Consider the following 13,135-nt stretch of genomic DNA (forward strand, 5'->3'; position numbering starts at 1 on the left):
AAAACACTTTTTTTTCTTTTTCATTTTTAACAATATAAAACAAGCACGGTTTGGTGGGAAACCGCAAACCTAACAACTCAACTTACAAAGGCAATTCAAAAGTGAATTAATAATTTTATTTTTAAAATAAGTAAATACTAATAAATGTACAAATAGTATAGAAAAAATAAGCAGGCTTAACGTCAATTTACATGGATAAATTCAAAGTAATATTTTCTGTTATTTACATCTAATATTTACTGTTATTTTTACATCTCAATTGAAGATAATTTAAGTATAGAATTTCCTGAAAAATCACAATCTCTCTCTCTCTCTCTCTCTCTCTCTCTCTCTCCTTCTCTCTCTCTCTCTCTCTTTTTCCTGATATATTATAATACAGTAAAAAAGCTTTAGTCTGCCTGAACTACACTACACTATTATTACTGCTCCCTCTCAAAAATACAGGGACTAGCAGTGTAATAATAATTATTGTTTTCGCATTTTTTGGCTACAATTTAGAAAAAGGTATCGAAAAAAGTATCATTTGAGTATCGGTACTGAATCGGTACTACCTGATGTTGTACAAAATTGCATGTCACACACATCGCAGGTCATTAAGCCACCAAGTTTCATTTCTGTCAGTTAATTCCTTCTGGGTGAGACTATTTTTTATCTATTTATTTATCTATTATTATTTTTTTATAATAATTCTACGCATCAACTAGGCCAACCGGCATCCACAGAAAAACAAGTCGCTGGTGTTGTCAATGGGTGTTGTTGTTTCGCATGAAACAGATTTGTTGGGTAGTTTTCTTTGTTCTGTTTGTTCGTTAATCCAAGACTTTTCTCCTGCTAAGAGGAGATTAAAGGGAGTAAACAAGGTGAAGAGCAGGATTGCCAGCTGCCACAGGCCTAAACATGCCTCCTAAATAACCATTAAGAATGTTTTGGCACTTGTGTCAAAGTCAGGCAGAAACACAATAGGCCATAAATCTGATTGAGCGGCATGTTTTGAAAAGCGTGAATTAAAGCGAAACTCTTTTTGCGATCTGTTTCAACATGTGTTCATTAAAACGTCTTCGGTTATTGATTTTACTGACTTTTTCTCAAGGTTCCATCAGTGCAGGGATGGTAGGTACTAGGGGTGTCACGATTTCAATATTTTATCAAAACCGATATAAATTATGTCATGGTCTCGAGCCTCGAAGTCAAAAAGAGGATCGACGATCCCTCCCGCAAATTGGCGCAGCGCGGACAAAGAGCAGCCCTTTCTCCAGAGAATGTGGACATTCTCATCTTCTTAAAGAAAAACATGAAAATATAAAAATAACAGTTATTTTGTCTAGCCTCAAATATGTTAATAGTTTTGGTACCTTAAGGAGCATCTTTCTCTCACATAAAGTTAATAATATATCTTTATTAAATAAAAAAACTTGTTATTCTCAGAGACCGAAAAAGTCTTAAAGTCTTATTTTTCATGTTTATCTGTTATAGTAGGATAGAGTTCAGTTTGTTAAGGCTCTAATTGTTCTATTATTTTGTACATGACTGTTCCTGTATTTTTTATTATTTATTTTGTTATGTTGCACATTGCTGTTTTAATAGTGCACACTGCTCCTGCCACTAGATGGCATTACATATATATCTTAATTAAATTATTTAAATTTGACCATTAGTGCCTAATGTGGTGTATCACAGATCACTTGTATCACTTTGCATCACTTATATCAAGCCCACCTTTTGAAATAAGATATTGTACATTTGATGAATCAAACCAATGACTGACCATAGACTAATCTAAAACTGGCATAGACCTCTGTGCTGTAAAAAAAAAAAAAAAAGAAAGAAAATTGAGAATCGAATCAAATTGTGACCATAAAATCGAAAATAAAATCGAATCAAGGATTTAGAGAATCGTGACGCCCCTAGTGTGTACAGTTCTGGATCAGTCCTGGATTATTTTATTATGAGAATAATCATATCTTCTTTAAGTGTTGTGTGGCGTACCATTGTACCATTGTATTTTAAGGGTTGTGAGAGTTTACTCATGCATGTATAAGTATCTGTGGGTAAATATATGTGTGAGTATGTGTGTGAGCGAGAGTGTGTGTGTGTGCATGATTTCATTTCAATAGAAGTGACCATAAATTCCTCGCTGCTCCCTTTAGACTCTATAAAGGGCAGTAAAAGAGAGAAGACGAGTGAAAGAATGAAATGAGAGCCCTTTAAGCAGACTGCCATTCACTCTGTGACTCTGGAAAACAGCCGTGAGCTTTGTTAAAGCTTGCATAACTTAGCAACAAGCCAATTACAGCACTTTATATTATTGTGTGCCTCAAACCGCATTGGCTTTGCGCAAGATGCGTGCAAGAAATACGAGCGCAAAAAAAAACAGGCAACGTTTTCTTCCCACAGCTTTTGAATTTCAGCTCTCTCCGACAGGCACCGCTGAGAATACATCAAGCATATTAACGCCGACCCACGCTGGAATAAAACTGAATTAATAAAGATTAGAAATAATGACGATTTTTAAATAATAATAGCCGATTGTGCATTCACACTGCTGCTCAGCTGCTCTGCTCTACCAGGCTTTTATAATCATAACAAGATCAAGTAAAACATCAAACATCTGCAGTCCAGCTTCCTGAGCGAAATCTGGCAGGACAATAGCTTTTAAATAATATAAAAATATGACTGGCCGAAATTCATATCCTGCTGTATCTTTACTGTTTAAATCCTGCTGTATATGTTTCAAAATTGAATCAGTCGCTGGGGCAGGAAGCTCCTGGAAGCCCCAGGCAGGTCAAAATGAACTTAAACAAGAAGGAGCCTGGGGAGAGGGAGAGGTAATGGCAGGTGGAAACATGGGATGCACAATTATATTATAAGAAAATGTAAAATATAAAACAAAAAAAGAAAACAGTTGGTTAAAATATGACCAGCATCAGACATTGCATTATATTTTTCCTCCTACATAAAATTAGAAATAAATGATAAAAATACAAAAACATTATCTAGAATACACAACTTTATTTAGTGAAGAAAAATAACTGATTTCTCCCCCAAAAAAGGTAAAATGCTCAATAAATTGTTAATCATCAAAAGGACTTAATAATGAATGTTTCCACTTTTAGCTTTTTTTTAAAAAGTAGCCTATTAATTTATCTGTTTGATGCAATTCTCAAATAATACCAGATCTACTAAGCAAACAATGTAACAACTGAAATGTAAACCATTATATTATTAATTGGTAATATAAAAGTTCTATTTAAAATCCATACAATTAGCACTTAATTGCTCTGAAAGATTTCAATTATTATTATTAAAGAGAGATATGCTCATATGTCTCATAACAGACCAATTATGAACGTACAATATTATTTAATAGCCATTTATTATCTTCTGAATGAGCCAGCCATTTTCCAATTATAATAAAAACCTGCTAATGAAACACAGGCAGATGCTATCCTGTCTTTCTATTCATTTTCAGAGCTTAATTTAGTCACTGAATCACTTTCAGAAAGTAGTAGAATCGGACTGTTCCTGCCAACATTAGTAAAACCCTTTATTTCACAGAACCTTTATCCAAAATCCATCTTTAAAAACCTCTACAAGAACTCTACTATGTCTTTTTTCATTTTTTACCTGAAAACCCATCTCACAGCTCACTGAAAGATACAGGCCTAAAGCTGGAAATGAAGACTAGAATTTTAACATAAACCAAAGAGGTGAATGGTTATACAAATATGAGTATTATAGGCCTGGATAGCACTGCTGGAGCAGGATTAGCATTGGCCGCTAGCTGAACTAATCACTAGCTGTTTCGCCATTCAGTGGTGAGTATATCAAGACTGTAGCTAAGTTTACGGAGTTAAAACAAGCTACGTGAAACAAACCACAAGCTAATATCACCCTGGCTTACTGGAACACGCTGGGTTCCTTAATGTAACGCTGTCAGGCGGCATTTACCCACTAATTTAGCCACTAATGCTAACGCTGCTGCACCCACCCTTAGTGAAAAACTGTGAATCTAAGCTTACTGTGAATAAACAGAAGTGGTTTACTCACCCAAATAAACGGTGATTTCTCAGGAGAGAACACAGACATCCACAGACTTAGCTTTACTAACTACCACCGCTACCACCACCCAGCAGCGAGACCTGCTCAATTAAAAAGGAAAACACGGCGACACCCCTGTTCCTTACTATTGTCACATAATGCACCTTATAATCCAATGGGCCTTATGCATAAAAATATAAAATTAGACCAGAAAATAGACATTGATGTACTGGAATTCACTGCATGAGCTTAAGAACACTTCCAGAAACAACTGTCTGTGAAGACAGTTCATCGTGCCATCCACAAATTTAATTCTTTTAATACAATACTTCAATACGAGCCCTTTAATTAGACAACAGCATACCAGTTGGTAAATGTGTCAGCAACCCAGTTACTCATTGGGTTACTGAAAGCCAGGATGTGGTGACCACATGAAAATAAACCGAGAACCTGGGTCTGTTCCCTCTCTCCTTCAGGCCTGCATGGCTCCTTCTCTTTTTGGGCAGTAAGGCTGCATTCGCTGGTGAGTCAGCACATGCCTGGATGAAGAAGCAGTAGGGGAAGCTCCATAACAGCATCACAGCACAGTCCCTGACTCACACACACACACTCACAAACACACTCACACACACACTTTCCCCCTGCTGACATCTCGGCATGCTCTTGTGTGGTCACTCAGGTACGCATTAGTAATAATCCTCACAACCCAAATGAAAAGCCATTCATAAGGATTCTATATAAGGTCATCTCAGGACAGCCACAGACTGAACACAACACAATGAGGCTTCTTAAGCTTTCGCAGCTGCTCTCAGATCAGTGTGTGTGTATATGTGTGTGTGTGTGTGTGTGTGTGTGTGTGTCCCTGCAGACATCCCAGGAATGCCTGGAGCACGCTGTAGTTACAGTAGTTGACGCGATCGTCTGGCTGAAGACAATCACCCTGCAAGGAGATGTTTTATTCATGCTCTTCTCCTCCTCACACTGCAGTAATTTACTACCAGTGTCTGATAGCCTTTAATGTGTCCATGCACTCAGAATCTGAGCTTTAGTAGTGTGTGTGCACACTCCACACAGTCTTAAAAAACTGTACTCTACTGTGCATAAAACACAGTGAAGCTCAGTCTGTGTAATGACGGTAATAAGAATTTAAGGTTAATTTCAGATTTGGTTCCTTTAGCCCTGTACAGCCAAATGTATTATATATCATACATTTGAGGTTTCTTTATATCATTGTAATAGAAAAATACAGAATTAACCTGGACATTTGCTTCTCCTAGCCTTGCCTAGCCTCTCCTTGGGATTAGTAGACACTAAAAAGTACTAGAAACTTTGTCTTTGTAAAGGAAGATGTTTTTGCAAAAAACGCTGTCCTTATTTAAAAAGACAGTAGTTTTTTAACATTTAAAAATAAATAAAAAGGAGCTAGTGGGTAAAGGCCTTAAAGAAAATAATTTTAAATGGTGAATCGCCATGTCAGTCAACTGTGGAGCTTCAACAGTGGCAATGGGAAGCAAGGAAACTGTGCCAATCACTGGCTAATGGTGGAATTGGAACTAATAATTACCAGCACATGACATTATAGCAGTAGAAAATTCCTACGTAAATATAGCAGTAATGAAAATAAAATATTTTGGAATGGACAATTTTCAGTTTGGAACGGCTGGCAGAAGGCCTTAGGGCAGTTCTGTAAAAAAGTCAGTCAGTGTAACATTGATTCATTGATTCAAATATGATACATAAAGGTCCTACATGCAATGTGTTACTTCATCTATTTTTCATTATTCAAATTTCATTATCAAATGTCATTATCAAAACTTTAAATCACTGAAATGATTTTGAGTTAAAGGGTTATTTGTGACTGGTACAGAAGCTTTTAACATGGTTCTTTAAACATGGTTCTTCTTCATTAGTAAAGAACAGTGTTTCCCAAGACTGGACCACTTTATCTTAACACTTTAGGTAAAGACTTGATGTATCTGAATTGATTAGTTGGGTCAGGTGTTGGGTCAGGTGTTGGGTCAGGTGTGCTGGGGGCAGGGAAAGCACTAACAAATGCTAGACAGTTGGCCTCCAGAACCAAAGCTGAGGCCCCTGGCTATAGAGAAATGCTTTTGCATTGCCTTATAGGGAATACGTATAATTACATCAAGTCTTAAATGTACAACTCCACAAAAAGTGTATTTACTCCCTAATAGAAGGTTCTTTACACTTTCTTTAAGAAAGCATTGTATGAAAAAACATCCGTACACTAGTAAAAACCTGATGTGAAGATCATTTAACTTTATAAGTGGTTCTCCAAAATGAGAACCAAAATGGGTTCCTGTGTTCCACATGATTCAAATAACTCTTTCTAAATACTTTTTAAAAATTATTTTAATTTATAATGCATATTGTAGGTAGCCAGCTGCTGCAGGTATAAGGTACAATACCAGTCAAGAGCTCATTCAGTGTTTTTCTTTATTTCTTTCTTAATCTAAACCTGATGAACTGAGATGGTGATTTGAGGTGATTTAATTGGGATGAGCTGGAGCTTCACAGCGTGAAGGAAAAGCAGCAGCTATTGTTCAGCACCTCCAGGAACTCCTTCCTTCAAGACGCTGAGAAAACTATTCCAGGGGACTCTCCCTCATGAAGATACTGAGATTAAAATCTCACCAAGAGTCTGCAGATTTGTCCTCAAAGATACATGTGCTATTTAGAAGAATCTAAAGTATAAAATATATTCTGTTTGTTTACAGAATAATTCTGCATGTGTTCCTGTATAGTTTTTAAATAGTCTTCCATATTAAATTTACAATGTAAAAAAAATCATTAAAAGAAAGAAAACACATTGAATATTAAGAGATGTTTCCAAACTTTTGATACAGTGTTGGTACTGTATGTTTTCCCAACAAAGTGGCAACGCAGTATACTGTATGTTTAGCCAGCCATTTGTTGGTGAATGTCCACTGTTTTCATAAAGCAAATGAATCCCAAAAGCTCATAGAAAAGAGAGCAATGCAGAAAAATACAGAGAACAGGATGAAATGTCCCACATTCCTTTCAAATGACTTCAAACACCTAAGTAATTTTTGATCAAGCGCCCACATACGGCTCAGTCGCTGCTCATTAGAGCCAGAAGTTCTACAGAAGCATCTCCAGGCAACTCCCTTAACAAACAAACAAGCCTGAAAAACACAGAAGAGAAGTTTCCTTCTCATAAACTGGCGACTACTGTTTCCTTTTTTCTGCCACAAGTGATTCAGCTCAGAGATGTGATAATTATCTGATGATACTGTGTGTGAGGGGAAAACAGGGAAGTGTAGGGGGCTTCTAGTGCCTCCAGTGTGGGACGGTTCCAGAGTATATACCGTACAGTACATAACATCATCAAAAGATTCAGTGTAAAGTACAAGTCAGCCAACAGTCCATACTGGATGCTGGTGATCTTCGGACCCTCAGGTGGCACTGCGTTAAAATAGGATATGATTCTGTACTGAATATCCACAGAAAATTGTTCAGTTAAATGTCCCATATTCATTCCTTCCAAACAACTTCAAACACCTTAGCCATTTATGATCAAGTATCCATAAGTAGGTAATTACAGCCAGAAGTTTTACAGAAGTATCTCCAAGAAATGTCCAAGTATGTATTATAAGAAAGCCAGTCAACTATGGAAAAACAACTATTTAACACTATTTAAAGGAACAATATGTGAGTTCTGAGAGTAAATAATTTCTGCCACATGCTAATGCACCAGTATCTCAGACCAAAATTAATTGTTTATTGTTTATTAAGCCTCTCCTGCTTGATTATTACAATGGTGTTACAAAGACCAGGAAAAGCAGCTACTAAACACACTTTAGAATCTTCAGCCTGAATGCTATGTTTGTTAGCATTGCAGCTCCAACTCTACCTAGGCCAACTGTTAGCATTGCTGCTCCAACCCTGCTGAGCCAGGCTTATAGCATCATGGCTAACTTGGTGCAACTCTGCTAAGCCTGACTGTTACTGTGTAATTGTGACTATCCTGATCCAAACGGCCAAAGATCCGAACAACGTCATTACAGAAAAGTCAATCAATTTGGCGACCAACTTTATTAAGTTATTTCTAGTTATGCAGGACCAGCTTTTCATCTATTTGAATAGGGAGAGACCACAATTCTGGAAACTGAAGGTCAGATTACTGTTTAAAAAAGACATTTTAAATCGTGATAAAGACTAGTAGTAGCGTTTGTCTTAATAAAGCACAAAAAATGAGATTATTCATACTGGTATGGATAGTGAGCTTGCACAGATCTCCATAATGAGGAAAGGCTTCCCCACCAGCATGCCAACACTTGATCTCTATTGGACTGAATTGGCTCTTTTTGTTGAAGGGCTTGACTTTGACTATCCATAAACAGCGACTAAGTTTAGTGTTCCAAGAGATAGTCTCCATATTAATAACGTCTTTGACTGTATATTTTATCAAAATATTGCTAGAAAACTTAAAAAGTTAAGAAGGTGCACCATTTTCAATTCCTTCCATGGTTTGTAAGTATAACATCCTTACAAATACAGTATTAATTCACCTGAATGACCATGTGATATTACTAAAATCTAGGAAAATCATCTGTCCATTTCAGTAATTTCCCAGCTGACACATATCTGATTCATCCCATCACTCAACGACTCCATGATGTGATTCCACATCCAGTATTTGACTAAGGAAACTGTGCTGGACACCAGCCTCGCAGAACTAGAGTTAAGGACCCCTGCTGTGGGCTATGAATTACTTAGCTATGCTGAACCAAGAGCCTTCAATACCCTTTATTCATCAAAGCCTGTCCTCCAAAAACACATTTTAAAAACACGCCCCTTCCTTTGGGTTCCACTCTAAAGCAGTCTGGTCATTTTTGCTGTTCTGCTGCCAAGATATTCCACTGCAATGAATCAGTCTGCCTTCAGCAACAAAAAACATGGAGCAGAGGCTTTAAATCCAGTGCAGTTCTATTAAGCTGTAGACCTGCCATGTTTGGGAAATGTTACAAAAAGGCAGATTTCAGGACTGTACTGTAAATCAGTCTGTACTCAAGGAGTCAATGTTTGTAGGTATTAACTAATTTCAGGACCAGCTGTGGTTTTATAGCATTGGGCCTGGACTGGGGCTCAAGAGATCTAAGTCAATCTAAAGCCATATATAATCAGAACCAGTCAAAGGTTATCTTTATTCATTTCTACATTGTAGGATAAAATGCAGAATACCAAAAGTGTTTGCCTGCCACAGTCACATGACCTAATGCCAATTAAAATGGCTTGGGATGAGTTAGACCACACATGCAAAAGAAAAGCAGCCAACAAGTTCCAGACATTCAAGACTGTTCGAAAACAACTTTAGAAGACCTTTATCTCACATAGGCAAATATCTCACATATTTCACCTTAAATTATGTTTAGTTTTGAAACCACTACTATTACACTTTTACTTGAGAAAAAGCATGAGTTGATACTTCTTCTATTTCTATCTGAGTAATCAATAACTGTAACGAGTAATGATGCAGCACATAAAAAATGTATCGGAGGAAAACTATTAAACTCATCCAACATATGTGGTAAAGTAAAAGTGTAAGTAGGAGAAAAATAATACTCCAGTAGATACAGATACAGTATTTTAGTACTTAAGTACAGTAGTGAAGTAAAAATAATACTCCAGTAGATACAGATACAGTATTTTAGTACTTAAGTACAGTAGTGAAGTAAATATAATACCCCAGGAGATACAGATACAGTATTTTAGTACTTAAGTACAGTAGTGAAGTAAATATAATACCCCAGGAGATACAGATACAGTATTTTAGTACTTAAGTACAGCTCTGGAAAAAAATAAGAGACCAGTTTAGTTTCTGCTTCTCTAATGTCGCTATTTATAGGTATATGTTTGAGTAAAATGAGCATACACACTGCTTTTGGATAACTTTATGCCACTTTATGCCACAATTTGGTAAAATCAAAGAAACTCATTATTTTAAATGGTCTCTTATTTTTTCCAGATCTGTACAGTAGTGCAATAAAAAATAATAGGTAAGTTGTTAAGTTTCTGTTGCTACAAAACAACAAAAACGAAATTAATAAATGAATGAAGAACAATGTTTTAACATGTGTTTTGTTGCAGAAGTATGTATATTATTGAAATGAATTAAATATTTTTTCCCTATTTTTCATATGGTAATGTTGTAAAATTGTTTAGGGCCCCCTATTTGGGACTCAGTATAAACACAGTAGGCTGTAATGCATATATATGAATTTATGCAGTATGAAAGCACATGAAGATAAACATGCTGGAGTGCTGAAATCACTCATCATTTAAAAATATAAACTAGCCTTATTTAAACAGGACACTTACTTTCTCTTGTACTCGTCCCTCTCTCTCTTCACCTTGGCCAGTACGTTGTACAGGGCTCGGAGCTCCGGAGTGATGGTATCGATCTGCACCCCGACCCCGTCCGGATGGGTCCAGGACACCCCGGGCCCGTGCAGGGTCTCCACCCGCTCCCCGGACCTCCGCACGTGCGTGTAGCTCCAGATCGTGCCGGGCAGCCGCGGCTCCTGCGGGGAGTCGGTCTGCACCGCGACGTCCCGCGCGAACAGGCTGTGGTACCTGGCCCGCTCGGCGGCTTGCTGCAGCTGGCTCTCCAGCAGCTTGTTCCGCCGCTCCAACTCGTGGACTTTGGCGAGGAAGCAGCGGAAGCGCAGGTTCAGCGTCTTCAGGACGTGGATGTTGGAGCCCAGGTCGTTCCTCAGGGCGGCTGCGGGCGCTCCGGACCCTCCGATACCACCGATACCTCCCGGGAGGGTCGTGAGCATCGCGGCGGCCGGGGGCAGACCGTCGCCGAATAGCAGCGAGCTCATCCTGGGTTGAGCCACTGTGTGTAGCGCTGCGGTACGGCTGCTGCGGTACTGGAGCCAGCCGCTCTATCTGTATGATAGAGCTAGCGCTAGTTAGCTATCCGAACAGTCCAAACCCACTGTTTTTAACGTCTGCCCACGTCTAAAACATCCAATAAACCTCCAAACTCAAGCGGAACAGTGACGGCGAGTGACTCCACCATCACTATGCGTATTTTCCTATCTTTTCAGCATGTTTCAGCAGTTTTTAACCAGTTTGTAATTATTCAGTCCATCCAGTTAGTTAATTCGCGTCTCAAGAGCGGGTCAGCTCGACTTCATCCTGAGAAATCGCAAAAAAATAAAATAAAAGTTTTATTTCAGCTTTTATCACTTAAAACTCACGTTTTATACTACTAATAATAAAGCACTGTCACCTCCCCGAGCTGTCACCTCCAGCTCCTCTCACCGCGTGCTCCTTCAGCAGTAGCAGCAGCAGAAATTCAGCAGCCCGGTTTCTTGGTTTATATCCAGCAGATAACGGGTCGTATTACAGCGGCGCTAAAGCGCAGTGACCGCATCGAGAGCCACGCCCCCCTCCGGTCAGAGGCAGGAGTCGGACTGCAGGGCTACAGGCCACGCCCACTACAAACACGCCCATTGCATAAACCACGCCTACATTCGTTCCATGCCCATCCTATGCGTTCAGATTCTGAGGAATAAGATCATAAACTAATAGATTTTGATAAAAGTAAATAATATATATTATTTTAACTCAAGTAAAAATGTGAAACTGCTTAAAGTATAAAAAAAAATTTAAACCATATTGTCTATAATATTAGGTTAAAATGTTAACCATTTGAACCCCAGCCTATTTTGTCAGTTCCCCTTTGACTTGTTTAATAACACAGTTATGTTAGGAGACAGCCACATGCTATTATTTTCCTTCATACCAGAAGACATAGAGCTGCTCAAAAATGTCATAATTTGAGAAGTAAATGTTCCAGAATTTATAAATCTTCATGGAATTCATTATGTTTTGTTAAAAGGTATAAAAATATATAAAAAAGTATAAAGGTATATCACAGTATAAACCAATAGGGTGTCGCAATGGTATATGTTTATACTCCTCATCCAATCTATTTTTAAAATTTAGGGAGTAAAAAGTTCAGATAATTGTGTGAAAATGTGAGGAGTAGAAGTAAAAAGTCATCTAAAAAAAATACTTTCTCCAGTAAAAATAACCTTTTGAATAAGAATAGATCTCCAACAGATTAAAACACAAACAAGTCAAGTGCGTAAGGCAGAGTGGAGTGTTCACGGCGCACTTGTGCAACTTTTTTTATGAACATAGTTTGAATTGTTACTTTGCTATATTGTGATTATTACACCAACTTTATATAAAATAAAAATAGCATTAAAAAAAAACTACGCCTACGTCACAGACACAGCACTGCTGTATCTGATCCACCTGTACCAGCACAACACACACTAACACCTCATACACCACCACCATGCAAGTACAGTCACTGCAGTGCTGAGAATAATAAGACCTTCCATCAAAATAATAACAGTAATAGCTGCTCTGTGGTGAAAAACTGGATGAAAGGAAGATAATAATAATAAAGTAACAAATAAAATATGTAAATAGAAAAGTAAACAGATACAGGACTACAGTCTGTAGTTATATAGAACTATAAAGTATCCTATGTGATGGGTTTCTGTATATTTGCCACAGTAACAAGATATGATTCATTCTTTGCAAAAGCTTAAAAGCCTATTGCTGTATGTTATGACCTGTCTTTCCATCGTTATATAATAAAGGTTAATGAGCCATCATCTCTAGAGAAGAGTCAAATTATTATATAACCCTGCAAGCGTGTGCAGTCTCGAGCATCCTTCAGAAATAATCATTTCTCTGAAGCATCTCAGTACCTGCTCTTGAAACACACCTAATATGAGTACATTCTTACATAACCGTGGGCTGTTTTATAATCTGATTTCTACAAAGTGGCTCAGATGCAACTCTCCTTACATTTACTCAGAGGAAATGTGTGTTTTGTACAGCTTACCTAGCAAAAAATACTGATTCTTCTGCTTTAGAGCAATAAAAATATGCTTTGTATATCCACTTTTGTAGATTAACTAATTTAAACTGAGAAAGATTGTTGTAATGGAAAATATTTGTTCATATTGAGTAATTTTAAAGGTTTTGCAGCCGTGGCAAGAAGCAGGCTGCAATACTGCAGTAA

The 13,135-nt window shown here is 37.7% G+C and overlaps 1 protein-coding gene across 3 annotated transcripts in view; it reads right to left on the reverse strand.

The window, feature by feature from the left end:
* The window catches only part of iffo2b (intermediate filament family orphan 2b), a 51,627-nt gene extending 40,194 nt beyond the window's left edge, over window positions 1-11,433 (reverse strand). The window contains exons 1-2 of one of the 3 annotated variants that reach the window (XM_049471641.1): window positions 11,321-11,433; window positions 10,402-11,226 (exon numbers count right to left, since the gene is read on the reverse strand). In XM_049471641.1, the coding sequence (XP_049327598.1) occupies window positions 10,402-10,907 (506 nt within the window). In that variant the 5' untranslated portion in view covers window positions 10,908-11,226; window positions 11,321-11,433. Of the gene's footprint in view, window positions 1-10,401 lie in introns of all 3 variants that reach the window. The other 2 variants (XM_049471640.1, XM_049471642.1) reach the window with 2 other exon arrangements.
* Between the last annotated feature and the right edge of the window lie 1,702 nt (window positions 11,434-13,135).

This window comes from Astyanax mexicanus, chromosome 24, assembly GCF_023375975.1.
Source record: "Astyanax mexicanus isolate ESR-SI-001 chromosome 24, AstMex3_surface, whole genome shotgun sequence".
In the NCBI taxonomy this organism is placed as follows: Eukaryota; Metazoa; Chordata; class Actinopteri; order Characiformes; family Acestrorhamphidae; genus Astyanax; species Astyanax mexicanus.